This window comes from Pseudopipra pipra, chromosome 15 (genome assembly GCF_036250125.1).
Source record: "Pseudopipra pipra isolate bDixPip1 chromosome 15, bDixPip1.hap1, whole genome shotgun sequence".
In the NCBI taxonomy this organism is placed as follows: Eukaryota; Metazoa; Chordata; class Aves; order Passeriformes; family Pipridae; genus Pseudopipra; species Pseudopipra pipra.
In genome coordinates this window covers 17,976,296-18,003,474 of record NC_087563.1, presented here as the reverse complement: position 1 = coordinate 18,003,474, position 27,179 = coordinate 17,976,296, and the positions used below count along the sequence as shown (strand labels likewise).

At 43.6% G+C, this 27,179-nt stretch overlaps 1 protein-coding gene across 4 annotated transcripts; it reads left to right on the top strand.

Moving 5' to 3' along the window:
* On the top strand, positions 1-27,179 carry P4HA2 (prolyl 4-hydroxylase subunit alpha 2). Of its 4 annotated transcripts, XM_064672262.1 has the most exons (17): positions 1-63; positions 1,101-1,203; positions 6,860-6,956; positions 8,645-8,741; positions 9,926-10,077; positions 11,580-11,717; positions 12,476-12,715; positions 14,374-14,585; positions 15,372-15,548; positions 19,125-19,195; positions 19,431-19,530; positions 20,472-20,525; positions 23,079-23,138; positions 23,212-23,277; positions 25,378-25,446; positions 25,832-25,928; positions 26,670-27,179. In XM_064672262.1, exons 3-17 carry the CDS (start codon positions 6,878-6,880, stop codon positions 26,738-26,740), a joined length of 1,683 nt encoding a protein of 560 aa, XP_064528332.1. In that variant the 5' UTR covers positions 1-63; positions 1,101-1,203; positions 6,860-6,877; the 3' UTR covers positions 26,741-27,179. The 4 variants fall into 4 exon arrangements, with proteins under 4 accessions (XP_064528332.1, XP_064528333.1, XP_064528335.1 ...); XM_064672263.1 differs by lacking the exon at positions 23,079-23,138 and having other exon boundaries at positions 2-63; XM_064672264.1 differs by lacking the exon at positions 23,212-23,277 and having other exon boundaries at positions 3-63.

The window sequence follows — 27,179 nt, the reverse complement described above, 5'->3', positions numbered from 1 at the left end:
GCGGTTCTAGAAACGGGGAGCGGAGAGCGGCACGGAGCGGGACGGGGGGAGCGACGGGACCGGGTGAGCCACCGGGACGGGGCTGGGCTGAGCCGAGCCGAGCCGGGCCGGGCAGGGGCTGGGCCGGCCCCGCGCTGAGGGGCTGTGCCCGGTGCCGCAGCCCCCGGCACTCGCGGCGGTCCCGGAGCGCTGAGCCCTAAGCCGGGCTCTGCGCTGGCTCCGCGCGTCCAGCCTCGCTCTGCTGAGTTTAAACGCTCCTCCGGCCCCGGGCAGCGCCCGCGCCGCTGCCGGGGCTCGGCGGGTCCGGCCCCGCTCGGGGGTCCGGGGCGGGTCCGGTGCCGCCCCCGGGCCGGGCGCTGCGGGACAAGGGGGGAGCGTGGCATCGGAAACATCCCTGGGGTGTTCGTGAGCGTGTCGGAGGTGTCGCGGTTACAGGTACCGTGCGAGGGCTGGCTCCTCGTTTCCTGCCCTCTGGGCTCGGTGGGACTGGTGTTCCCGGCTGGATGTGCCAGCTGCGCTAATTGTTAATTGTCTGTGCGCGATCCCTGCCGGCCGTGGGCTCAGCGCAGAGCCGGCGGTGCTTCGTGAAGGTGTTGGAACCTCACTTGCTCCGCTCTCGTCTCGTGTTGCGTTACCCAAAAAAGCCTGTCCGTGTGCCGGTGGGAGCACACAGCCGTGCAGCTGGGCTGGGGACAAGCCAGGGGAGCGCAGCAGCCGGGGGTGACCCGGCGGGGCAGCGGCCGCAGCCCCGGAGGAGAAGGTTCTGTGAGGGCAGCGCACGGGACTGGGCTGGAGTGAAAGCTGAAGGCACTGGAGTGTTATCGCAGCTCAGCTGGGGCACAGCGGCTTGTTATGTCATAGTAATGCAAAACATGCCTTTGACCAGACAGGAATGATTTTATTTCAAGCAGCAAAGAATGTCCTTGTAACCTGGAAGCAGGGAGGATGTGTAAATAAAGACTATTTTTGGAGCTGTCTGACTTTGTGATGTTTGGTGTTCCTAGCCGGTAATCACCCCTCTTCGTCAGTAGTAAATCCTGAAGGTGAGCTTCCCCAGAAGACGTTTTTGTAACAAAACCTCTTGCTCTTTAATTTTATAGGTGCTCTGTGAGGGTGGAGCTGAGCTGAGCGGCCACTGCAGCCATCTTTACCAGGGTAATACTTCATCTTTCTGGCATTAAGGACTTGGAAATAATCCCACAGGTATGTTGTGAGTGTATATATATATATAGCAACCAATAACTGCCACTCACATTTCACAAGCAGAGCATTATTCTGCAGTTGTAAATTGGCATTGCTCTGACACAAAAAGACGAGAATGGGGCTTCTTGCTAATGCCATAATTTCTTGAGATGCAATTTTTTAATGTGATTAATCATACTTTGGGAAGCAGTGCAGGAATTATGTACTTCAAAGACAGTGACAGCAGAGGGAGCAGGATTTACCAGTTAGCATAAGAAGTTTTTCAGTCGAGGTTTAAGTCAGGAATTCAATCTGTTTATAATTTCCATGTTGTGCACATTGGCAAACCTCCAAAGAAGCAAGCTGTAAGCATAGATATTTTTCCTATGACTAGTTCTGATTTTTGTGTATGGTTTTCTATATGTCAGAGGCATGGGAACGTGGAGTATGGAAAGTGGGCATGTGCTAGGATGATGTTAGAGCAGAGACAACCCCTGCACCTCTGAGATAATGTCGGATTTTAATTGAATTGCTGATATTAAATGGAAGAAATAGTTCACTGACAGTAGACCTTTTAATATTAAAAAACCCTCCACCCTTATTTCTGAACAGGAGGATATTTTTTGTGCTATATGGGAGCAAATGGCAGGGTATATTAAGTATGATGATATATCAAAGTTATGGGCTTTGCACAGTAAAATGCAGTCTAAATGCTAATGCCGAAAAAACAAGCTGTAGTGGAAAAAGAGCATGGACTCTTACTGTCTTCACAAACAGTGTGGGATCTGACTCCAGGCTGCTTCATATGGGCAGAGCTTGCAGAGTAAGTTGAAGGCAGATTTGCTGTGCCTTAGACTGGCATCAATTTTGTTGTCTACTGGAGTGTGGAAGAAACATTCTTTGCTGTGGCTTTAAAAAACTGTGGGGAGCTAATCAAGATGATTATGGCTTCTAAGGTAGCTGTAATTTATTTTGTATTAGAAGAAATGCCTGCAGTTGTGTGTGAATGTGCTGTATCCTTGTTAATGCTTGCAAATGAGCAGCTTCTTCCTCACTTTCTTTTGGCTTGCCCTGAAAAACACAAGGTAATTGTAGTGAGTTATTTGCTAGGCAATTATAATTGTTTTCAGGTGCACATTAAATCCTTTGTAAAGAAAGGTGGTGATGTTGGCACAAGCTGCTCTGAGCAATAAAGCCAACATGAGCTGGGTGGAGAGAGAACTCACCTGTGAGGAGGCTCCCAGTGCTGCAGGGGAGCAGTCCCTGCTGTCCCTGGGTAGGACTGAGGGTGAGGGTGAGGTGACTCCTGACATGAGGTCCAGAATAACAGCATGGTCTTGGTGGGGCTCTGACAGGTGTTTAAATCAAGAGTTCTTTGGCTCAGAGGAGGGGTTGAACGTTGGAGCATCTGAGTGCATGTGGATAATGAATTTCAGGTGTGAATTACTTGTTTCAGAGTCTTCAGGCAATGCTGTAGGTTTTTTCCTTAGGATGAAATTAATCTTTCCTTAACATTTAATAATTTCTAAGTAGTTTTATAGCTGCTATCATGTGTCAGGCTAATCTGCAAGACTTGAAATACTGCTACAAGCTGGATGGTTTTCTTGATTGGTACTGAGAGAAGCTCTTCCATGGCAACAACTTGAAAATCTGTTTGCAATTAAGCCCTTCTTTTGGCTCTAAGTAAGCAGTCTTGCAGTTTTTTGTTTGTGCCATTTTCCACTTAAATCTAATTAGCCTTATCTGCAGCTGACAATGCTGATAGCAGGTTATTGCCTCCTTTTGGAGCTCCACTGTTTGTGGAGGGGATGAAACCATCTGCACCACTACCCCTTGCTGTGTCTGCAGGCAATAAGACAGGGTGGAAAGCACTGGCATTTGGAGAAGCCCCAGACAGACCTGTCTCATCCAAGAGTCTGACCTCAAATTGCTGTCTGAGGATGGACCATCCTTCAGAGCCTGGCCTGTGGGCCCCGACTGTGTGTGCACCAAGAATTCATCTGTGGCCTGAGGTGACCTTGAAGTAGTGATTTGCTTGTTGGACTTCACCATGATATTTTAAATTTAGATGCCTGTGTTAGCAGCTGTTTTAGGAGTGCTTTTCCAGGTGTCTTTAATAGCACAGGCAAGCACAGAGGAGGAGACAGGGCTGTAACCTTTTGTCATCAGCTTGTACATTGTATTCTGGTAGTTTGGAAAAATGGTATCTTAATCAGATTTTGACAGTAGCTAGTTGTGATACTTTGTCTCACAAACTTTATGCCTCTGTAGCAACCTGTGGGTCTGTAAGAATGGAACCACACTAGGGAACAGTGGTCTGCCTTAATTTCTTGGAAGAAAAAAATTCCCCTCCCACCTAGCCCCTGGAAAGAGAGGTGACTTGGCTGGTAGCAATTTGGAGCAGCTCCATCCCAGCCCAGATCCACAGCTACATCCCAGCCTAGATCCACAGCTTCCTGAGAGAAACCCCATAGCAAAGGGAGTGCTGTCACCTCTAAGTGTGGAGTGGAAGAACATTGTGGGGTTTATCCTGGAATTCATGTGAGAAAATGAGTGTTCACATAAAAGCATGAGTCACACTCTGGCCTGATTTACCACAATAAAGAGCATAACTTTTATTCTTTACATTACCCAGACTGGTCTTATATTGGTTCCACTTAATTTAATTCTTCTGCCTGAGAGGGGTGTGCACGTTTGAAGCCTGGATGAAGGACTTGCTTTTTTAGTCCCTGTTCTTACTTAGACTGTCAGGCAACTGGAGGACTCCTGTTCTGTGGTGAACAAAGGAGACTGCATCATATCAGTTCGATCAGAAGTTGAGTCCTAAAGGCACTGGATGAGTAATAGGTATTTGTTTCCCCTTCTGACCTGAAGAAAAGTCCTCCCTCCTGGCTCTGGGAGTTGGCTTGAGTCTCCAGTGACTGGATATTGGTTTCTGAGTGGGTGAGGAACTGATAACCCTGGTGGATGTGCAAGCAACTTTTCTTTTATGGGTCAAGTGTGTATTTTTATATCATGTTGATTAAGAGCTTTCAGAAAGCTTATTTAATAAAGAATTCAGTCTAACTTGTGAAGAAAAATTCCAGCCTGGACTATTTTGTCTAGGACCTTCTTTCCTGCTGCCAGTGCTCTCTGAAGCCTGACAGCACTCTTTCCAGTGGGAGCAATGATTCATTAGGGTACTACACTGTAAAGAAGTAAAAAAAAAAAAGCCAAGAGCATAGGCAGTATTTGTTCTACACAGGGTTATTATCTGGCATTTCTGTTTGAATAAAACAGACTGGCTTTGTAAATATTTGTCTCCATTATTGAGGCAGGAGCTGCTAGTGCCCCTTCTGCCCCTTTCCCTCTTTGTTAGCAGATGGTTCAGCTGGGGTGGGGTGGGCAGGCATACGTGTGTCTGTGCACACATACTCCTGCTGTCCAAGACTGTGGTTATTCAGCCTCCTGTAATTCATTATTTGTGCTGGTTTTCCCAGTAACAGCTGTGAAAAGAATGTGTACAAACAATCTGCAAACCCTGCAGCCAGGTGTCCTGCTTGTTCAGCAAGAGCTGCTTTCTCTGTTTACTGAAGTTTCTGTTTATTGACTCAAGTAAAACTGAGTAGGATGGTAAAGCTGTTAAAGATCTGCTATAAAGACAAGCTGCTAGCTGTAGTAAGTGTACTTCTTGGCAGATATCCTCAGCCATGAGAGAACATGGTGGGGAGGTGCAGCAGAATGTAGAGTTGTGTTGTTTTAACTGGAAAATTCCCTTGTAATTGTTCTCCCAGGCTTTCTGTTGTGCATCCAAAAAACCACTCCATTAAATGATGACAGGCTATGCAGATGGACAGACGAGGCTTAATATATCCAAATTAATGTACTTCCCAAGTGTTCTTGACTTGCTGGGCTTTCTGCTACATCACTTATTGTGGCTTGTAGTATTGGCAGACCTCTGCATGGTACTATTCACTCAGCTTTGCTCAATTCTCAGATTACCCATGTACTAGTTCTGAACTGACTTGAACAAGCAGTTTGGGAATATGTGGTTTGCAGGAGGGTGAGAAACAGAAGAGAGAAAGGAGAAGACTTATTGTGATGCTGTGAGACATTTTCCTGCTTACTCATGCTTGCAAACTGTTGTGGTAAACGTTTCTAATTACTTGTGTAGTCTTGTAAAGCAATCGGAAGAATAATTTTAAAACAATCATCTTGCCATGTGGTAATACCCAGCAGAGCTATTTCTGGTGTTCTCAGTGATGGTGGTGTCACTGGTGTGTTTGGTGTTTGTGTCCCTGGCACTCATGAGCTCATCTGAGGGTTTCTGTTGTGCTGTGGGCTTGAAAATCCCAGAAGGAAAGGGCAGTATCCATTTTTCATCTTCTGCCTCCTGCCATGCAGGCAGATGTGTGGAGCCCAAGGGAATAACAAGCTAGAGCTTTTCCAGAATTATCTTATTTTAATGCCTTCCTACTTGCTGCATTGTTTGAAATTTTAGGATATTCCACGTATTTTCTCCCCTCCATTCCTCTTTCTCCTCAGATTAAGTGGTTCCATTTTGCCCCAAATAGCTGCATTTTTGCTGTATTTGGTTGCAGGTTGCAAGTGATCATTTCCAGCCACCAGTGTACCCAGTTACATGGGGTAGGAAAAAGGAATAATTGGTTTTTGAATCAAGGTGAGGAGCTGCCACCCTCCCTCTGCCACTGTGCAGGGTGTTCCTGAGCTCAGTGTTTGAGCAGCTGTGCTCCTGCTCGGGGCTGGCTGTGGTGGCTGGTCCTGCTTGGGGAACAGGCAGCTCCAGAGTGAGCTGTGGGCTGATCCAAGTGCATCCAAGCACCTCATAAATTCGCTGGAAATGGTGATCCTGGCCATCAGATCTCCCAAGAGGATTGCAGCTCGCAGAAGGCTCTTCTGTACACACCTTGCATCCCTTCCTTCACCTGACCCTGTCTGCTGGGGCTGCCTTTCCCTTCCATGCTCCCTCAGGCTGTGCTTTTGGAAGCACAACAATCTGCTTTTAGCCTCCATCTCTGGGGGCTGAGTTTCTAAACTGGCACAGCCTTTGAAATACAGAAGTCATAAGGCCTGTGCCCAGAGGCCAATATGCTGAGATGATGCATCTTGAATAAGCAGAGCTGGAAATTTCACTTTTAACTTTTCCAACCGTTGCTGCCTCTTCCACGCTACAAAATGCTCTCTTTCTCTATTTGGCTTTCTCACTATTTGTGTTTCTAGACAGGTCTTATATAACTGAATTTTATAGCATGCTGTAAGTCTGACCATTTAATTTAGACTTATTATTATTGGAATATAATACAATTTTGTGAGTCTCATATTTTCCAGCTCTAGTTATGCATGACATGGAAGGCACTGAGCTGCTCTTGCAAAAGAGCTTGTTCTCACTGTCTCACTGGACAATATATTGCTTCCTTTACTTCTCTCATGTGGGCTTTCCAGTGCCTTTCATGTAAATCCCAAAGAGTATACCAGATAGCATTTAAGACTGTTAACTAACAGCTTTTGTAGTTGAAGACTTTTTTTCAAGCTTTACTAATTAGAATTCAGTCTTTCAAGGACATAAATAATTTTCATGAGGATAAAATGACTGAAGGTAAAGATTAATGCCTTGGGTTGTTTTCTCACAAGTAAGTTAACTAATTTTACTCCTCCTTTTTTTTTCAATTTGTTACAGGCTTGAGCTGTCTGGAAGATGAAGCCCTGGCTGCAGTTGGTGTTCCTCACCTGTGTTTTGTTCTGGCTCACAGAAGCAGAGTTCTTCACCTCCATAGGTATGGAAGGAACCAGTGCCCGATGCTGTGCTGGAGTTAATGTGATTGCCAGAACTGTTCAAGTTTACAGCTGAAGCACATGGCTTTCTTCACATGGCCCTGTCAAACACTGTCTGTACTAGGAAATGCTGCTCTTCTGCAGTTTGTTTGCAGTTGGGTAATTTAGCACACTGTGACCAACAGGATACAAGTTTCTCTGGGGCCTCTGTCAATAAAATAAGGCAGGGCCTGTGTTCTGTTAAGAATTGTGTATCTGTTGTTATCTTTAACACAGCACAACTTTTTATGCTAAAAAGCTTAGTCCTGAATTTGATTTATGAAAACAATTGAAATGATAAGTATGTGAAATATGTGTTTTCACAGGACCTGAAGTCTCCTGTTTTCCCAAAAAGTTGGATTTGGGTGTCAGAAGTAAAAATTAATAACCTCCTTGCCTTGTGTGTTTTGTTGGGCCTGAATAAATCCTGAAGAATTCACATTATTATAAATCCTAAAAACAAACTGATTTTTGTGACACTTGAGTTCCTGTGTTCTAATGGATGTGATACAACCAAGTTTGATTGTGGCAGAGCCTCAAAATAAGCACAAACTGAGTTTTCTGCTGTAACTTGGCCCAATGTTTTCCCATGGAGCAGTGTGGAGACTTCCCCTCCATAAGGGCATTAGAGGCTGATTAACTACCACTGGCTGTTCTCCAGGATGTCCTTTGAGTCAGGGGAGCTGTGCTTCTGAATGGCAAAGCTCAGAACTCCTGGTGGGTTATTTTGCACCACTGTGGAACTGCTCAGCTGGAGCCAGCAGAGCTGTCCCACTGCCAGCCTCCTCACGTGCTCTGGGCTTGGCTAAACAATATTGAACTACATGTCTATTGTTTGCTTCTCATTTTCCTGAGTTAAGCAGATTTTTATGTAAAGTTTCCCCAAAGGATCACTTTTTTTTACACTTACCTGTTTCTGAACCGTCCCTAACTCTGAAAATAGCACAGCCTGCTGCCTGCTATCTGCTTAACCATGCCTCATTAATAATGACTTTGGAATGCTGCAGCTGAAGCTGTGGCTGCATTTGCAAATCTCAGCCAGTCTTTCGGTTTGGGCTTTGAAAAGCCAAGTTTGTCATAGCAATTAGGACAGACATGTGAGCAATTCCCACTAATGCTGATCAGGAGAGAGAGTGTGTGTCATCTATGAACATTAATCTGAAATCCCTCTGTATGTAATGTTAGGTTGTGTTTCCACAGTTACCCAGACTGCAGAGCTGTAAATTTAAATGATGCCAGTGATTAGGTTAATAATTTGTTAGTGTGACCTAATCTGTATCCATATGTAGCACAGATGCTTTGGCAACTCTTTGGATCTTTTGTTGCTTCAACTCAATAGCTGTATGAATGTAAACCCTTTATTTTTATTGTCCTGCATACACTTGCAATGCTAAAAGTCAATGGGAGGGTCACAGCAAAGCTGCATGAGCCACTGAAGCTGAGACTTCAAAAGCCCCTGGAAGGATCTGAATGCCAGACTTGTATGTCTAATAGCTGTTGTGGTTTACAGGCATTGAAGTGCACACCCTTCATTTGTCTGTTCTTTATGGTGGTTTTCATAGCCCTAGAGCATTTAAGGTTTGTCTTCTGTGCACTTGGAAGTCATTACTTTTTTAGGTCTGATGAACATGTGCTCCTACTCTCTTTTTAGGTCAAATGACAGACCTGATTTATGCAGAGAAAGACTTGGTCCAGTCTCTAAAGGAATATATCCGAGCAGAGGAGAACAAGCTCTCTCAGATTAAAAGGTAGGGGAGGAGGTTTGTGTAATGAAGGGTGACAAAATGGCTCATCTGTGTTCAATCACACCCCACCTTTGTCACCACTCTCTGCTGTTGGTATGTCCTCAGCAGATGATCACAGTGAGACCAGAGGTACTAACTTAGTTTAATTTGTGTCCATAAACCTGCAAGGAGGGGTCCCTGCTTTAAATGTCATTTAGAATTTGCTTCTTTAGAAATGGTGGTTTGCTGGGCCCTTCCTCCTTTGCCTGGTCCTTGTGCCATCACAGAACTCCTGTGGACAGGACACAAGTCACATCAGAGGAGTCTTGTCACGTGAGCTGAATGCCCGTGTGCCAGTGCTCTGTGCTACCTGTTGTTTCGTGCCATCAGCCCCCTTACAAGGGCAGAGTGTGCCAGGGGCATTGTGTGGTGGTGCATCCTGAATCCCTGGATTCCATCCCATCCTGGCTTTGCCCACAGACACCCCTCAGAGACAGTTCTCCTGCCTTTTTCTCTTCAGTTGTTGACCTGGCTGTGGCACATCTCAGTCATTGCCCTGATTGCTTGGATCACTTGAAAGGCTTTTGCTGACAACTGCAATTTTCTGTGTCCATTAGGAAGACTGTTAATGCTTATCTAGCCAAAAGCAGTGTCTACTAGGGTGTGACACTAGGATAGTCTAAATGAGGTCCAGGTTCAGAAGAGCCCAGTGCCTCTAAAAGGAGCCAAGCTTTCCAAAGAATTTCTGAACTCCAGGCTGTACATGTCAATCTGACCCTTTGGGAGTGTAGGGTGAGGATGGGGCTGTGGAGGAGTGAGATTATAGGAATTCTCGTGACATATACCCAAAATGTTCCTTTCTTGAAAAGCTGCCCTTTGGAGGAGAAGCAGTCTCCTCCTTAAGTATTGATAATGACAATGTCTGTTCATTCTCTGTATAAACTGGTGCTTTTAAGACTCATTGCAAGTGAGATGCATGCCTACTGTAGTAAGGTTTAAAGTAGTAATCAGGGAAATTATTTTCTTTTAAAAGAGACTATTGTAACTTAAAAAAAAATCTGCTTTATACTTCTGAAGTTGAAAGGTTGAAAGCTGGTTTTGATAGCAAAAGCAGCAATAACTGGATCTAGGTGTGTAATTGGAATGACTTAAGGAAGATGTGCATTCATGAATTGTTCTCAGGCTGAGGTGCACACTTCTCATTCCAGCTGGGCTGAAAAAATGGATGCACTGACCAGCAAATCAACCTCTGATCCAGAAGGGTACCTGGCACACCCTGTCAATGCATATAAGCTCGTGAAGCGTTTGAACACTGACTGGCTGGAATTGGAAAACCTGGTTCTTCAGGATACAACACATGGTAAGGAGTTCCTGGGGAGCTGCTGGGAGGCAGCCTTAGGACAGTTGTTTATCCCCTCGTATTCTGGAAAACCACAAGCTCAGCTGTGGTTGAAATACTATTGCCAAGTTTGTTTGAAGCAAACTAGTGTTTGTTTCTCATGGCCACTTGTGTGCTGGTCAGCCAGGAGAGGGAAAGCTGCCACTGGAACACTCAGGGAGGGCTCAAAGAAACTGTGACCTGCTTTATTTGGGGAAAAGGGAGGAAAGGATATGCTAAAATTGTCAGCTGTGGTGCCAACTGTTGGGTTATGTTCCTTTAGATATAAACTACTTCATCTGCTTTCCCTGTCTGTTCCTTCTCTTGTTGATCTTTGTTTAATCATGTTGATCAGTAGATAAGATTAAGATTCAAAATGAGTCCCATACTGAATTGGTGAATGAATTTGTATCATTGAGAGTTGGCAGATGTTCATAGGCAGTCTGTTGATAACAGGATAATGTACAGTTGCTATCTGTAAACTTATCCTTCTAAATCAAGTGCTTCCAATACTAATCCTTGGTTTTGCATCATTTTGTCAGTGTCTGGCTGAATCTGCTTCCATAGCTTTTTTTTTTTTTTTTAAAGGTTTATTTTTACTGGACTCCTTGACAGTGAGGTAGAGGTGGCAATGTTTTTTAGGCAGAACACTGCATGTTTTCCCTTTCTTCTCTGCATATGCTAAAGTTTAGGTACTTGGAAGTTTTTTCCAGCCAAGACTTTTATTACCTTTTGGAATAGTCATCCTAGATGGAAATAAAATACTCAATTCTTTTGAGTACTTCTGTCACTTATTCTTTCTCTAAAGGTTTCCTTTCATACTTTTTCTTGCTGCATGAGTGGAAATGGTTGGTTTGTTTTCCTTCAGGTGATGGCTCCCAGTCCTGCCCAGCCAGCCTGCTGTGTAGCCTTGATATGTTATGTAGTGCATTTAATTTTATTTCTGAATAAAATTTTTTTTTTTGACAAGTTTTACTTGTCAGGTTTAACCCTCTCACTGGGTAAGGTCCTATCCTACTGAGGTGATCCTGGATCAGGGTCTCTGTCCCTTGAACTGAGATTTGAAAAGCTGTTATGGCTTTACAGGTTGGAGTAAAGTTGGAGATCCTTGACCAGTATTACAATCCGCAGTTGTCTCTGTGGATATTGCAAGAGAACTGATGAAAAGTATTTAAAGTTTTCATGCCAAAAAGAGACATTACAGGAAAATGAAGATGATTAGGTTCACATTGTACTTCAGTAATTGTGTGATAAGAAAACTGAGGTGTTTAGTTATTTGTCCCTTATTTTTTCCTCATTAACTGTATTTCATAAAATGAGACAGAAAGCAATGTGTTTATAACTTGTGAGCCTAATAAGGCTTTAAATCTGGATTATTTGAATCTCATTTCCCAAGCCAAAGCAGATGTTTCCTCTTCTGTATTAATCCAGTACTGATATTTATTCAAGCTCTGGAACTAATGTCTTTCCCTTCTACTGCAAAGGCTTTATTGCAAATCTGACAATCCAACGCCAGTTTTTTCCGACTGAGGAGGATGAGACTGGAGCTGCGAAGGCTCTGATGCGTCTGCAGGACACCTATAAACTGGATCCTGAGACTCTGTCCCGAGGGAACTTACCAGGTAAGTGCACCAAGGTCTCCTCTGCTTGAACAGAAGTGGGAACATCCTCAAGCTCTCTCCAAAAGCCCTTTGTGAAATGGGGATTAACAGTTTTTGCTACAGATGTTTCAGAAAGTACAGAGACACGGTGGGATGTCTTGGTAGCTGAGACCTGACAAGTGTTTGTTGCTGCTGCTTATGAGAGACTTACTGAAACAGGTTATGGTTACTGCCAACACTCTGGTTACAAAATGAACTGGCATTGGCAGAGTGAAAGTAGATGAGCTGACTCAGTGGTTTTAGTTATTATATGTGGAGGTTTAATAATGAACTTAGTTTTAAGTTTTATCTGTGCATCTGCTGAGCTGGAGCAACTGAAGAGCAGTGCAGTTACAGTCAGATGTGTACCCAGTTTGTCTAAATAACCATCAGCTTGCTTATGCACAAATATAGATCTCCAGAAAAGAGAAACAAGCTGGCTCTGCCTGTAGTCAGGCTTCTCTGCCTTTGTCTGCAATAGAAAACACAATAGCTGAACACTAATTTCTGCTAAACTTCTCTTGGTTTCCAAAGGAATTAATTAAAATAGAATTAGGATAGAATTTTCTCTTTAATTCTGAAGGTGACCATTTTAATACTGAACCTACAATATTGTCAAAGAATTGCCTTTTGGAAGCATTTTTGGATGACAAAAATATGTACTTACAGATATTCATCAATGTATTTGAAGGCAAAAGTGCTTCTGTGTGGATTGCTCAAAACTGTCTTTTTGCTTTTAGGAGCAAAATATAGATCCACCTTGACAGTAGGTGACTGCTTTGGCATGGGGAAGACAGCCTACAACGACGGGGACTATTATCACACCGTGCTCTGGATGGAGCAGGCCCTGAAGCAGCACGACGAGGGGGAGGAAACTGCAGTCAGCAAAGTGGAGATCCTGGATTATCTCAGCTATGCTGTGTTCCAGTTTGGGGACCTGCACAGGGCCATGGAGCTCACCAGGCGCCTGATATCCCTGGGTAAGGACAAAAGGCATGTCTGTCTGTCTGCCTGGGCAGCTCTGCCAGCGGAGCTGAGGGCAGTGGTGGCCCCAGCACACTGTGAGCTGGCTGGGAGGAGGTCCTGACAGAGGACTTAAAATAAATGTGGGTCCTGGAAAAAATCCAGTTATTTATACATGAAGTATCTTTAACAAACTGTCTGATGGTCCCTGCTATTGTTACCCAGAGCCCCCAGTGTGTGGCTGCAGGACCCGTGGGCTTTGCTGCAGTGTGCTGAGACACTGTGCTGGGCAATGGTTCAAGCCTTGCTTGTCTCAAGTGGAGGCTGAGGCTGCCACAGACTTGGGCAGAGTGCTGCACCTTCTGTCAAGTCCTACTGACTTTAGATACTCCTTTTTTTTTCCTCAGTGCAGGTACTCTTCAATGCCAGAAGAATACTTTGCCTGAGATCTTAAAGTATTTATTTCTGAATATTCAGAACAGATTGAGTTTCTTAAAACCTGCTTTTATTTCTGGACTGTTTCTAACTTTCTCTTGAGTAAGCAAATAATCATTGCTTCCTATCCAGCTTTGCCTGCTTCCTGCATTGGAAAGGTCTGTCCTCCTCAATTAGAGTTAGCATTTACTGTGTTATGTATTTGTTGGGTTTTTAATGAGCTGTGGTTCTTAGTTTAGATGTTAGCAGCATCCTGAGTGTGGGTGAAACCTTCCTATTGAAAAACACGTATTGGTCTAATTTCTGCAGACATTAGGATTCTTAGATTAAAGTTTATTAGATTGTGAATATATATTGAATCTAGCTCCCTCTGCAATGGGGTTTAGCACTGATAAATGCAAATCCTTATCAGCAGCAAACAGTGAAGCAGATTTGGCATTCTCCCCTGGGAGCAGCAGCTTCCTCTGCTCTGGGCTCAGCTTCCCTATCTGTGCTCCATGAGTGGTGACTGCAGTGACCTTTGGGGTTGGTTCCATGGGATAAACACAATAAGCTTGGCAGGGCCAGAAGGGAAAGAACCTGTTCTAGGTGCCAGTGTCCAGAAACAATGGTGAACAGGTTCCTTCTTAGTTGTGCAGGGTAAAGATCTGTTGATGTTTGATTCACACCAACATCACTAATGAATCACTGATGATGTATCAAAGGTGCTGCTATAAACCTGGGACAGCTGGGGATGGATGCTGTAGGTGGGCTGTAAGGTGGTAACACACACCTTGGAGCTTCCTAACGTGGGGGAAGTCTTTGGAACTGGAGACTGGCTGGATTCCACCACAGTCCCTGGTTAAAGGGTGCTTGTACAGTGTGGAGAGGAGGGGTGCAGCAAGAGTGCTGGCCTGATCGTGGCTGATGAGCTCTGTGATCTGCTTATCTTGGGTAGAACTGGGCAGAAAAGCTGAGAGAAAATGAGGAATGTGAAGACCAAAAACTTCTATTCTTTTTTTTTTCTCGGAATACAAGTTTTGTGATGGGTTTTTCCAGAAAAGATTCTTTTGCACACTGTGCCTCTCTTTCCTCTGTAAAGACAGAAACTTCCCAGTGCTGGTTTTCAGTGCAGACTGGAGCCTGATGATTTGTTTAGGAAGGGAAGAACTGTTGCTGTCTTGATTCAAAGGCTTGTACATACTAACAGCTCCTGAGATTGCAAAGGTCACTGGCTGTGTGTGCTTTTGTCCCCATGAAGACAGCACTCACGAGAGAGCAGGCAGCAACCTGAGGTACTTTGAGAAGCTGCTGGAGAAGGAAAGAGAGGAGAAGGAGAGAGAAAAGCCAGTAAACAGGACCAGGACAACGACAGAAGCTGTGGTGCAGAGTGGAGCCTATGAGAGGCCTCTTGACTACCTGCCAGAGCGGGACATCTACGAGGCCCTTTGCAGAGGGGAGGGGGTGAAAATGGTAAGAGAAAGACAAGAATTTCCTGACTGTGCTGCCTTGGCATAAGGGTGCTCAAGCTTAGTGTGGGAGACGTTAAGTTTTTCCCTCTGTAAAGCTGCTTTCAGAAGAAGTTAAATGTAGTTCTGCCCAGGCTGAGGTTTGTGCCTTATGTCTTGGCTTCTCCACCTTTAGCTCTTAATCCTGGACACACAAACAGCTCTCAGCTGTACCTCTTAGAGGTTGTTGAAAATTGATTCTCCTCAGTCTGTCTGCTCAGCCCTTTTAAAGCCAGCTGTACAGATATCCAAGGAGCCTTTTTCCCCTGGGAGCTGCTTATAATTTGCTTATGGAATCACATTATTCCTTCCCTTTTGCAACTTAAAGACATGTCCTGTGGTGACTATTTTGACCAATGAGTCTTCAGTACCTCTAAACAAACATGGCTTTAATTCTTAGTGCAGGAAAAAGAATCAATTTATTCCATCTGCATAATCTTAATTATAAAAACCACGCTTTTTTACAGCTGGTTGCTTGTGTAGTTCTTTGCTTAATCTGTAACCTATTGTGATTTAATTCCCCTAAAGGTCAGTGTTTCAGATGTTGCTCAGTGGCACCTTGAGTGGAATACCTTGTTTTTTATTAGCAGTAAATTGCAGAATCACTCCTGCTTACCTCTCATATCTGCTGGCCAGCTGATGGTTTTTATAGTGTTTGTGGAATGAAGCTTCATTTTCTTTTCTTGTCTTAGGTGTTTTCAGTTCATGAAGTGTTTGAGCAAACAATGCTTTGTTTGGCATTTTGTTTCAGACACCTCGAAGACAAAAAAGGCTGTTTTGTAGGTACCACGATGGAAACAGAAACCCCCACCTGCTCATAGCTCCCTTTAAGGAGGAGGATGAATGGGACAGCCCTCATATTGTACGATACTATGATGTCATGTCTGATGAAGAAATCGAGAAAATTAAACAACTAGCTAAGCCAAGGGTAAGTTTCCCTTTTTCCATCTCACTAATGACTGCTAATTCCATGCTTTAATCTCCGTTAGCAAAGACTAGGCAAAGGATTTGAAAGATCTGGTTTCATACCTCAGATGATACACTGCAGCTGTGAGCCTAAGGGGAACCATTTGGAAACTGCCTGGTGATGTAGGACCATAAAGCCCAGGCTCCCGAAGGTATTTATGCATTGTTGCACTTAATTATGCAAAGCTCTCAGTAAATGGCTTAGAAAGCTTTTAAGCAATTAACCTGGAAAGACCTGAAAAGGGAGATGGTGAGTGACTTACAGCGATAGCAGTAGGTGTGCAGTATGCCTGGAGTCTGCCTTTTGAAATGGAGCCAGACTTAAATGACATTTAAAAAGCCCAAATCTCAACAGAAGTAGGAAGGAAAAATATCGATTTTTTTTTTTTTTTTTAAATTGTGCTAGGAAAATATCTAGAGCCTTGTTTGTTTTGCTTAGAGGGTCCTGGAATCCACTGCTTCTGTTTTAAGCCATAGGTGTTACCTGTTGGGCATGATGTGAGTTCTGGTGACCCTGCACACAATAAAAAAGCAGCTACCTAATGCAAAGGTAGTGATTATCTCACTGATTTTTCTGGAAATGGAATTTCCTCCCTGTCACCTGTCTGGCAAGAGGGTTTTGGCAGTGTGACAGTAGTAATAGATGCTACACCTGAGCTTTTCTGTCAGGTCTCAGAAGCAGTAAAACTGAACACCTCATGGCTTATAGATGAGGGGTTCATTTTAGCCCTCTTTGGGCTACTGCTCTGAAATATGGCACTAAAATTCCAGTGGAGAATTACCCTTCTGTATGTATTTCTAAATGCAAGCATAAATAGTTAGAAACAGATTGAGAAACTGAGGCTTCCCAAGAACATGAATAATTTGGGATGTTTGTGAAGCTGGACTTGTATGACTACCAGCCAGCTATGGGAGTGTTGGCAGAACACTCCTGTCCCAGGGAGGACTCTCACCTCCATAAATGGAGACTTTTTCCTATTACATCATACTATAAAACTTCAAGAGCTTCAGATAAAATGGAAGCATTCACATAGAGCACGTCACTTAATCTATTTTATCAAATAAAGAGCTTTCTAAAGGCAGCTTTTTTTTTATTTTCCCTTTTTATTCAAAGTTTTATGGAAAGTCTTAAGTCTTGCTCACTGAGTTCTTCTTATACTACTAATGTCAGAGGAATTTTTCATTTAATCTATGTAGTGTAGGGCTGGGATCAGTCCCTATAGGAGTAGGTCAATATTATGGTCTTAAGAGTCAGATGAAACTTTTTGATTAAAAAAAAAAAACACAACCATTTTGAGGGTGGGTTTGTGGTTTTTTTGGTTTTTTTTAAATCTGTCTATATCTCAGCTGCAGGAATAGCTTTAAATTCTGTAGTACTACTGAAAGAATGGAAAATGCAAGTCCTGTGATGAGATGGTCCTTAATAAATACAGCTTAATTTTAGCCAGGAGATTTTAGCTAGTAATTATGGGAGCTTTCAGATAGAAGTCTGAAATGGTATTTTAGTTTTAGGCTTAGAAAGATGAGCACTTTTCTTTATTCTAAAACACATTTTGCAAGAAATTTCTACTTTTGAGTCCAAGCACTTCAACATTATCTCAGTTTACACTTGCCAATATTTTTTGTAGAGAAACAACATCTGTATGTGATTGGGAGTAGCTGCAGTCAAGTGGGTTTGCATGCTTGCCTTGCAAAATGCAATCACTCTTACTCCTCTTCCAAAGAATAGTTCCAGCTTTTCAGGCAATCCATCAGAGCTGGCTGGGGAGGGTCAAGGGAATTCTTAACTCTGTTGATGCAGATAGCATTGGGACAGGCCTGCCATCAAAGTTGGAGAACCTTATTCCCAAAATTCAGAATGTTACCTGCAACCCAGGCATGTCTGAACAGGCAAAACCATGGCCTGGAGCTGGGGGGATGTGAAGATCTCTGAACTTGGTGCTGCAGGGTTCCAGCAGTGCACAATTTCAGAAGGAAAAGCCAAGGGAGTGCCTGCTAAACTAAACACAGACTCCCAGAGGAAAACTAGATGAGGCTTCTGGCCAGTGTAGTGTGTTATGATGATTCCTCAAAGCCCAGCAAATGCCTGGTATAAGGCTGATTTCTCCACCCTGAGAGAGGAAGCGTCACATTTATCAGCTGATTACACCACTGAGATGTAGAGTGTATGTCTGAAGTGAAGAAGCCTGTCTATCAGAGCAGATAGGGAATAATATCAATGTTAGTTCTGATTTATTTAGATCAAATGCTAGGTGCAGAAATCAAGCAAGTATATACAAGCTTGAAAATGGCAGCAGAATGAAAAGGTTGGGAAGCAAAAATTATATCCCCAAAGCTGTGCTTCAGTGTACAAGTGAAGAACAGCACTCAGTCAGCCTGGCTCGTCTGTTATGATTTATGCAGGAGAAATCTGGAACAAAATAGCAGTGAGTCAGAATTACAGCAACAGCTGTGCCAAGAACTCTTGTATAGGGACAAGACAGCTGACATGGATTGTAAAGCTGGCTGGAGACTTATTGGAGGGAAAAATGAGGGAAATAATGACTGCATGCTCCAGAGAAGATGGCTTTTCAAATAAAAAGGCTTTCTATGACCTGTAATTAAGTGGAAGGAAGGAGGCATGATTTAGAGTGTTTGTGGTTTGCAGGAGTTTAAATTTAAATGTGGTCTGAGCTTACAGTCAAAGGAAGGACTGTCCCAGTTCTTGTTCTCAGCTGCAAGTATGAAACCAAAGAGACCTGGTGTGTTGTTAGCAGTCACTGACACCACAGCAAACCTCATCAGTTTTGCCAAATTCCAAATTTCTCCTACAAATCTGGTGATATGGCCTAAACATGGTGATAAACTCACTGCTTAAAACTTACAGGTGAGCTGTGCTTTTTACAGAGTTATCTTCATCATGTAATAATACATCTCAAACTGTCTCTGAACTAGATGTTCCAGGTGTCTTCCAGCTGGAAAATCTGAGCACGGGAATGTTGAGAGTTGCCCTCAGGAGTTTTCTACCGCTGTGGATTTGCCTACCCCATAATTTGTAACTCATTCTGTAAAAGTTTTCACTTGTTATTTTTCATTTGAGAATGAGGTAGGGTTATTTTAGTCCACATCAGGAGCGGGCTGATTAAATTTCTGGAGTATCCAGTGATTTTTCTCTATGCCAGGAACTTGGGCTTCATATGTTCTTAGCTTTCATTGTTGTTCCCTCTTGCTAATATTGACTCCAGCTGTTTAAAAGAGTGCCTCCAAAACGTGTTCAGCAAGGAACTCATGGATTCAATGAATATCATGGCTTGTGCACTCAAATCAGACTATTTTCCCAGGATCAAATGCAGGTGCTGGATTGTAGTTGTGTTTCTGCATGTACTGTTTGAGTGTGATATCAGAACAAACTCTAGGTTGGAGCTCTAACTTTCATCCGGTGGTATATATTGAAGTTGGACAAACCAAGTTTTGATTTTTTGGTTAAGATGAGATAAAAAAAAAATTTCTATCCTGTAGTTGATGTGTTTCTTCCCCCTTGGGATTTTTTTTGACACAGCTGGCACGAGCCACAGTACGTGATCCCAAAACCGGTGTCCTTACAGTGGCTAGCTACAGGGTGTCAAAGAGGTAAGAGAGAAGAGTTGAGCTCTAAGGTTTTTGTGCTTAACAGCCGTTGTCTGCTTCCTACCTACAGCTGAAAACTTGAACTGCTTTGCATGTAACCAAAGCTTCCCCAACAAATGCATGGAAAATGGCTCTTTCAGCCATCTAACTGAGGGCAGAAGAATCCTTCTGCCTTAGGAAGCATGTTCTTGTGGTTAGTATTCCAAAATAACATGTTTCTATCCTTCCCTTGTGCCAGCTCATGGTTGGAGGAAGATGATGATCCTGTTGTGGCCAAGGTGAACCAACGAATGCAGCAGATCACAGGGCTGACAGTGAAAACAGCTGAGCTCTTGCAGGTCAGTGCACTGGCTTCATCCTGGTGGAATTAGCTGGTGGTCTGGTGCAGGTGGATGTTTGCCCTGAGTGTGCTTGGCAGAGAAGGGTGGAGATTTCAAAGAAATGGAAGATGACTGTGCAGGAATCTGTGATTTACCAGTTTGTTTTGAGAAAAATGCCTGCTGTTTATTTTCAAGTCTGCTAAAGCTGAACCTCCTTCCTATTTGAACCTTTCAAAGGCCCAAATACTTTTCATAGTCCTGCTTTAGTCCTCATATGAATTCTGACCACTGGCTGTTGGGGAGGGGAAGGAGAGTAGCAGTGGTGCAGCACTGCCAGAGTAGCTGTACCTGCCCTGTTTGCTGCTTCTCTTCCTCCATGCTCCTTGAGTTCCTGTTTCAGAGCCTGATTAAAGTGCTTTGTCACAGAATATCTACAGAAACCAGGCAATGGTGTAAGGATCTGGGAGACATGTTAAATGCAGCCTCAGAGTAGCTAAATCATATGTTATGTGTGGTCAGGTAAAGTAAGCAAAGGGGTGCTTTTAAGCTACTTTGAGCCTTCTGTGGTCCTGGAGGAGCATGGGGATGTAACAAATCACACAACAAATCTAATTCTGTCTCCTAAGCTGGACACAGAGAATTGATCCCACTCAGCTGCCTTCTCTTCAGAGAGAAGCAAGTGTGTGGTAAAGCTCTTGCTGCTAATTCACACGGAACAGGCTGTTTTAGTGATAAGTAGAAACCCTTGAACTACGAAAGGGAAAAAGCACTGAAGTCATTTCTCATCTGTGTACCTCCCTCCTGGCAATCTAAAAAGAAATGAAGTGTGCTATAGATAACAATCTTGCCACAGAGTGCTGTTTCTCAGAGCATGTTTTGGATTTCTGAGAGCAAATGCTGTTCAGCAGCAGCAGCCACTTGCAGTTCAGTGGATGTTTGTGCTTCCTTCCATGCTGTAGGTTGCCAACTATGGAATGGGAGGGCAGTATGAGCCACACTTTGATTTTTCTAGGGTAAGATCACACTTGCAATTATTTCTTGGAGGGATGGGGAGGGGGGAGCAGCTTGGTTTGAGAGAACACTGTTGAAACTGTTTTTTGTTATAGCAGTTATCATGCAGGCCTTTGCATGGATGGACTGTGACTTTTGGAAAGCCTTTGCACTGCCTTCTCTGATGCTGACAGTTCAAGAGAATAATGAACAGATCTTCCTGCATATCTCTGTGACCTCGATTCCTTGCACAGTATAGACAGTAGAAGAGTCATGTAGCACTTGAATGTGCTCTTTCCATTGCTTCATTTGTAAACTGGGGTCTGCAAGCCCTGAGTTGTGTTTGCCTTGTTCCATTAGGCTTTTGAGTTCAACAAGGTTGTCCAAATCCTGTTTTGCTGGATGTTTTAAAGCATTTTGCAGGAGGTGGCCGAGGAGGAGAGATCCTCCACCTTCCCTCCAAAAAAAGTAGCCATTATGGAAATCCTCATGGGTCACACAGCCCTTCTGGCAAAAGCTCTGGGCTCTCAAGAGGGTATTATGATGCTAGTTTTTAGCATTTGGACAGTGTCCTGTTCAGGCTGGACACTAAGAAGAATTTCTTCAGCAAGGGTGATTAATATTGGAATGGGCTGCCAGGGAGGTGGTGGGGTCACTGTCCCTGGAGGTGTTTTAAGGAAAGGCTGGACTGGCACTGAGTGCTCTGGTCTGGTTGACAAGGTGCTGTTTGGTCACAGGTTGGACTTGAAGATCTCAGAGGTCTTTTCCAGCCTCACTGATGTGGGGTTTCCTGGGTTGGTGTTAAGGAGGACAGTGCTCCAGGGAGCAGGGGAATGTGCCGGTGGTGGGTGCTGGATCCACACCAGGCACTAGAGGGCTCTGCCTGGCAGAGAACAGCCCTGGTTTGCTCCAGGCTGGGAGAAAAGAAGAGCAAATTCTTAATAATTACCCAGAGCCACTTCATGAACCTGCTAATCACACTGAAGAGCTGTAGTGACTGGTAGTTTCAAATATAAAACCCATCTGATGTCTTGCTTTCTGTGGCACTTCAGTGGAATCTGGCTTAATTCAGACTGTCAGGGTGGTTTTACCTGGTAGAAGGCATTGCTGCAGCCAGAGCACACAACCCCAACAGCTGAGTGCAGAATTGAAGCCACCCAACTTAGCACTGTTTAAAAAATAAAATAAAATCCTGAGTTTCAACACCATGGAAGCTCATACTTGTTAGCTTTGGCCCGCTGAGACAATTTTCCTGTTAGCTTTGACTGCTTCGTTTCCTGAGTCAAGCAAATGCTCTCAAATTCTCTTCAAAGCCTTTGAACTCAAGGGACCTCAGGCATCAAATTGGCCAGTGTGGGCTTTGCTGTTGGAAGAGGCAGCTGGGGCAGAGCTCCACTTGGAACATGCCCTTGGCTGCAGGGTCAGCCGGGGCCGAGCGGTCGCAGGGATTGCTGCAGTTCTGGGCTGGTCCTGCAGGCTCTCTATGCATCACAGATTTGCTGTGATCAACCTTGCAGCTTTTTGTTCCCTCTCAGTTCTCAAACAGGGGCACTTCAATAGTTGCATATTGCAACTTGGAGATTTTAGTAATTGTTCGAGTTAGATATTTTATTTTTTTTTTTGCTCTTGAAGTTCAGAAGTTCATGGGTTTCACATCAGTGGCAGTAACCAGGGAATCCCCTGTATCTCAGTGCTCCAGTGCTGGCTCTTTTGGGTTGAATTTGCACATGCAGTCCTGGGGATTTTGTGAACTCATTTCAGGAAAGGCCTCTTATTTCTTAAAATATATTTCAAGTAGATTGAACTGCAACACCTTAGAGACAGTGGCTGTGGTTTTCCTTACTGTTTGTCTTTTTAAATACTGATTTATTCTTTAAATGTTAAATATTGGTTTTGTGTGTAAGAATGCACTTGAAGATCTCCTGACTGAAATGATTTCCTGACTATTAGCAATGTAAATAACCTTCAAACAAATGAAATGAAAAGTTAAGAGAGACTGGTATTCTAGATTTTCTTTCTGCTTCTAAACTGGCACCAGTGAGATCTCCAACTTCGACAAATGAAACTCAGTTTTTCTTACAGATTAAAGACAATTTGATCTTTTTGATGTGGTCTTTAGTTGTAGACAGGCAACCACCTGAAAGAAGTTCATTATTACTACTCTGCAGTTTTGTCTGCTGGCAAAAAAAATACATATTCTCCTCTCATGACAGTATTTCTTTCAGTTGCTGTGTCTATGAGAATCTGCTGTGTTATCTAGAGCCCAGTGAAGATTAGGTTTTTTTGTATTCACCTCAGCTGTTGACTTTGGATGAGTGCCCAGGACAACAATGGCCTGTTGTTAACCTTCCCTGGCTAACGTGTGTGCCACAGGCACTGCTCCTCCTCTGCCCTCAGAATGGCTTTGGTGCAGCTCCTCCGTGCATGCAGCTTGGGATGGCTTCCCTGGCACCCCGAATGAACTGTCCCCTTTCTCTGCCAGCTCTTTAAACTGGGCCTGAGGATCTCTGCAGAGCTCCCTGTGGCTCTGGTGGGAGCCTGTGTGGAACTGGGGTTAAAGTTGTTGTCTGTTGCAGCGCCCCTTTGACAGCACACTCAAATCGGAAGGAAATAGGCTAGCGACGTTTCTTAACTATGTAAGTACCTCTGTCTGTCTGTCTGCTGTCTGAGAGCTCGAAATTTGCAGTTTGTTCTCATTTAATTTTATAGAAAGATGAGCCAGATGCTTTCAAGCGGTTAGGGACTGGAAATCGTGTGGCCACTTTTTTAAACTGTGTAAGTATGATTGATGATCCTTTGTGCATTGAGCATAACCTGAGCAGCATCTTATTTACAGCTTGTGCAGTTGGTTATCTGCAGAGAAACCCCTGACATCTGGAAGTAGGGATTTCATTATTCTTGCAGCATCAGGTGCTGTCCCATCTGAACTGATAAAATTCTGGTGGTATTTAACCTCAGAGCAGAAAATTTGAATTCAGGACCCATCTTGCCCTTTTTGGCCACTCTGCTATGGAATCTTTTACTTACTTTGATTCCATGTGGGGAGAGGAGAATTTGGCTGATTTTCCAAAGGCAAATGTAGGGGGTACTCATGTGGTGTGATGTTGGAGAACTTGACTATCAGCCATGTAATGAGACAGTCATGTTCTGCCACCACTGTTGGACAGCACTTGATGATGTGGTGTGTCAGCCTCCTCCTCAGCTGTGTGCCAAAGCCAGAGGTGCTCTGGCATAGCTGCTGCTTCAACAAATGCAGGAGGCAGAGCTGATAAACTTGGTGCTACTGGGTTTGCAAGTGCAAAGTTGGAAGATCCATTAGTTGCATGCATTATACAGCCCACAGACCATGTACACTGGAATCCTAAACATCACTGCCACCACGGCCTCAGGCTTTCACAGCAGTCCCCTGACAATATTTTATCTGTAAACATATACTCACTATATCATTAGGATCACCTAAGCATCTGTGTTTAACTTCTAAGTGATACGACTTTAAAATTTTGTGATGAAAAACGTGTGACTGAGCTGGTATTTTGAGTGTGAAATACTGCTCAAAACAGAATCAGAAATACTTTTAATTTGATTTGTTGGGGGGAGGAAATAATGTCTGAAACAAAAATTGGAGTAAGATAGGTAGCTGTGAAATAGTCTGCTGCAAAGAGGTTATTTTAAGGTTAACTCAACCTGTATTTTGTTTGCTTCTCAGAATTTTGGACAAGCCTTGATTTAGAGGGAATTACACACCCCTTATTCTCTGCCAGCTGTACATGGTCAAAGGCACTTTGCCCTTGTTTCTCCCATGTAGAACACATCACACATGTGCCAACAGCCTTACTAAAAAGAGTGATTGTGTTGCTAAGACACAGGTATTAACTTGCAAAGTTGCATGCACAGGCTTTCTAGCTGGTAGGGGCAAACACCTGGTACCTGTGGCATCTTGTGCCTTTTTATTGTAGGTGCCAAGCAGGAGGACACCAGAGTGGTAATAACATCTGCTTTAAACAGAAATCCAAGTTGCAACAGAGAATATGGGGGCTTGGGGGGTGTATTAATAGTAGTTTCAAAGTTTAGTGGGAGATGGATCCAACTCATTTATTTCTTTTAATCAGAATGTAACCCAAAACTTACTGAAATCAGGGGAAAGACTTTCTGTTTTTAATGGGAGTGTCCCCAGGAATTTCAGTGGGGTTTGGGTCAAGTCTAGAATTTATAATGAATCCCTTGCTACTGATGGATTCAATAGGGTTAAATTCATGCCAGTGTAGAAGGGCAAAGCATAAATGCTTTTCTTTAGAGTCCCATAGCTGTAGGTGTTAAAGCTTGAGCTGCATAAAGCTCTTGTAGTGGTATAACATTGCTGGTGAACAGCATAGAAATGGTGCAGAAAGTGAGGTTTTCTAATAGTTTGTATAGTTTTTGAAGTGGTTGACCAAGATGCATAAACTAAATCATGAAAATTATTTCCAAAGGCATGGTTTCAATTTATGAGGAAACATGTGGTTTAACAGACACTGGTTTTCCTAATTGGATCATAAACTGGAATGAAATTCTTGAAACACTTACTCTGTAGTCGTTTCTCTTGTTCTAGAGCATTAGCTCATTAACACTGCAGGTACCCAACTGCTAGTGGATAGTTGAAGTAAACACTATATAATTTAGACATAAATAACCTGGACAAAAGCCTTGAGCTGAAAGAAAATTCTTCAGCAACAGGTACTGCTACTTCTGCAGTTGGTGCTGGTTGAAGCACATCCTTTCTCTTCAGTGCCCCTTGTAGAGGTGCAAGTGGAAATCTCAGGCCTTGGGGCACTTTAGCTTGGGACTGCACGGATATAAAACCTTTAAATGGACAGTTTGTGGGCTTTGTTTTCTCAGATGAGCGATGTAGAAGCTGGAGGAGCTACAGTTTTCCCAGATTTTGGGGCAGCAATATGGCCCAAGAAGGTAAAGCCTGTTTGTGTTTTGGTTGGTTTCTTCTCTCTCTAGTTACTGTCCCTGCCTCAGCACAGTCCATGTAAAAGTCAGCTGATGTGACAAAATGCTCTGCATTGCTGATCTTGCAGACTAAAAGGCATCTCCCTTTTTTGTAATGTATAAAGTGAACAGTTTCTCTGTACAGCTGCTTTTAGCAAAATAAACCTGTGTTCAGGTAGAACTCCTCTGTACTCTGAGTCAGAGTGGTGCTGGAGGTTCTCCATGAGCTGTCAGTGGTGATCTGTTCCAGTGCTTCCTAAGAGCCTGTAGCTGAATTCAGAGGCACCCCCTCTCCTTGGTGTGACCTGTAACTTACCCTGGCCCTGACTAATCCACATCTGATTTCACTTTTCAGGGAACAGCAGTGTTCTGGTACAATCTCTTCAGAAGTGGTGAGGGGGATTATAGAACAAGGCATGCAGCTTGTCCAGTACTAGTAGGGTGTAAATGGGGTAAGTAATTCTCCTGTAGAAACAAAACCTGAAGGAAGGCTCATGTATATGCAATTTGGGGATATACTGACCCCTTATAACAGCATTTAATAACCTGAGTGTTGCCATTTTCACTACCAGAATCATTTGACCATAATGAAATTTCCCACAATCAGTCTCATGAAGCATTAAGCAGCTTCACTGTTTAGCTGTAGCTTTTCTAGTGAGTTTGTTTTGTTGCCAATGACAGCACAGAGTGTAAGAATGTCACTGTTTTTTGTGGTGCATCAGCATCAGGATAACTTGAATTATCTTTTGGCCAGAATCAGGTCTGTTCTTACAAAACTTTGTGCGTAGTTTTAACTGCAAAAGGATGAGAACTCCTTATAATATAAATGGGAATGTCTAGGAGTTTTTGCTCACTGCTGAAGCCTCTCAAACTTCATGTCATCCCTTCCCACACCTGCCCCCCCCAGCCTCCAAGGTGTTCCTGGAGTGCCAGAGCACGCTGGCCTGTCAGTGATCCCAGAGCCAGAGTACACTGCTCTGCTGCTCTTGGCTCCACAACTGGGCAGTTGGGAAGATCCTTTCTTCCCCAGCCCTTTGCATCTTTGTATGTATTTCCCCTGGGCTGAGTAGAGAACTCTAAGCATGGATCCTCAGACTGAGAGATGAGATTTTACTTGGTGTAACCAGCTGGGTTGTGGTGACACTCACACTGTGTACATGGTGGTGACTGACTCCAATTCCTTGTCTCCACAGTTTCAAACAAATGGTTTCATGAAAGAGGAAATGAATTCTTAAGACCTTGTGGGAGAACAGAGGTTGACTGAACCCCAGCCTGCTGCAGACCTTTGTTTCTGTTTCCTTTTCTACTGTTGTTTGTTCCAATTCATTTCTAAGAAATGATCCATCTTTTTCTCCAAGAGTCCTGTCACTTTACACAAAAAGGACAACAAATTATCTAACACCTGTGAAAGAAAGCAAATGGTATTGTACACATCCTTGTGTTTTGGGTGCTGTTATTTCCATGTCCCCCTACCTTCCCCCCTCCAGTCTTCCTCTGTAGTAGTGGTGCAAACAGTGCTGTGGGCAATTCAGTGTTTGGGTGCTTGGTCTTGTGCCTTTTGTACCTCAGAAGATTTAGATGTTAAATATTTCTTTGAACCAAAGTTGTTTGTTTGTTTTTTTTAAAGTTTTGTGTACATGTTGATTTTGTTGTATTTCTATGGATCACAAGTTTTGAAACAAAAATAAATGTTCTTTCCAGAA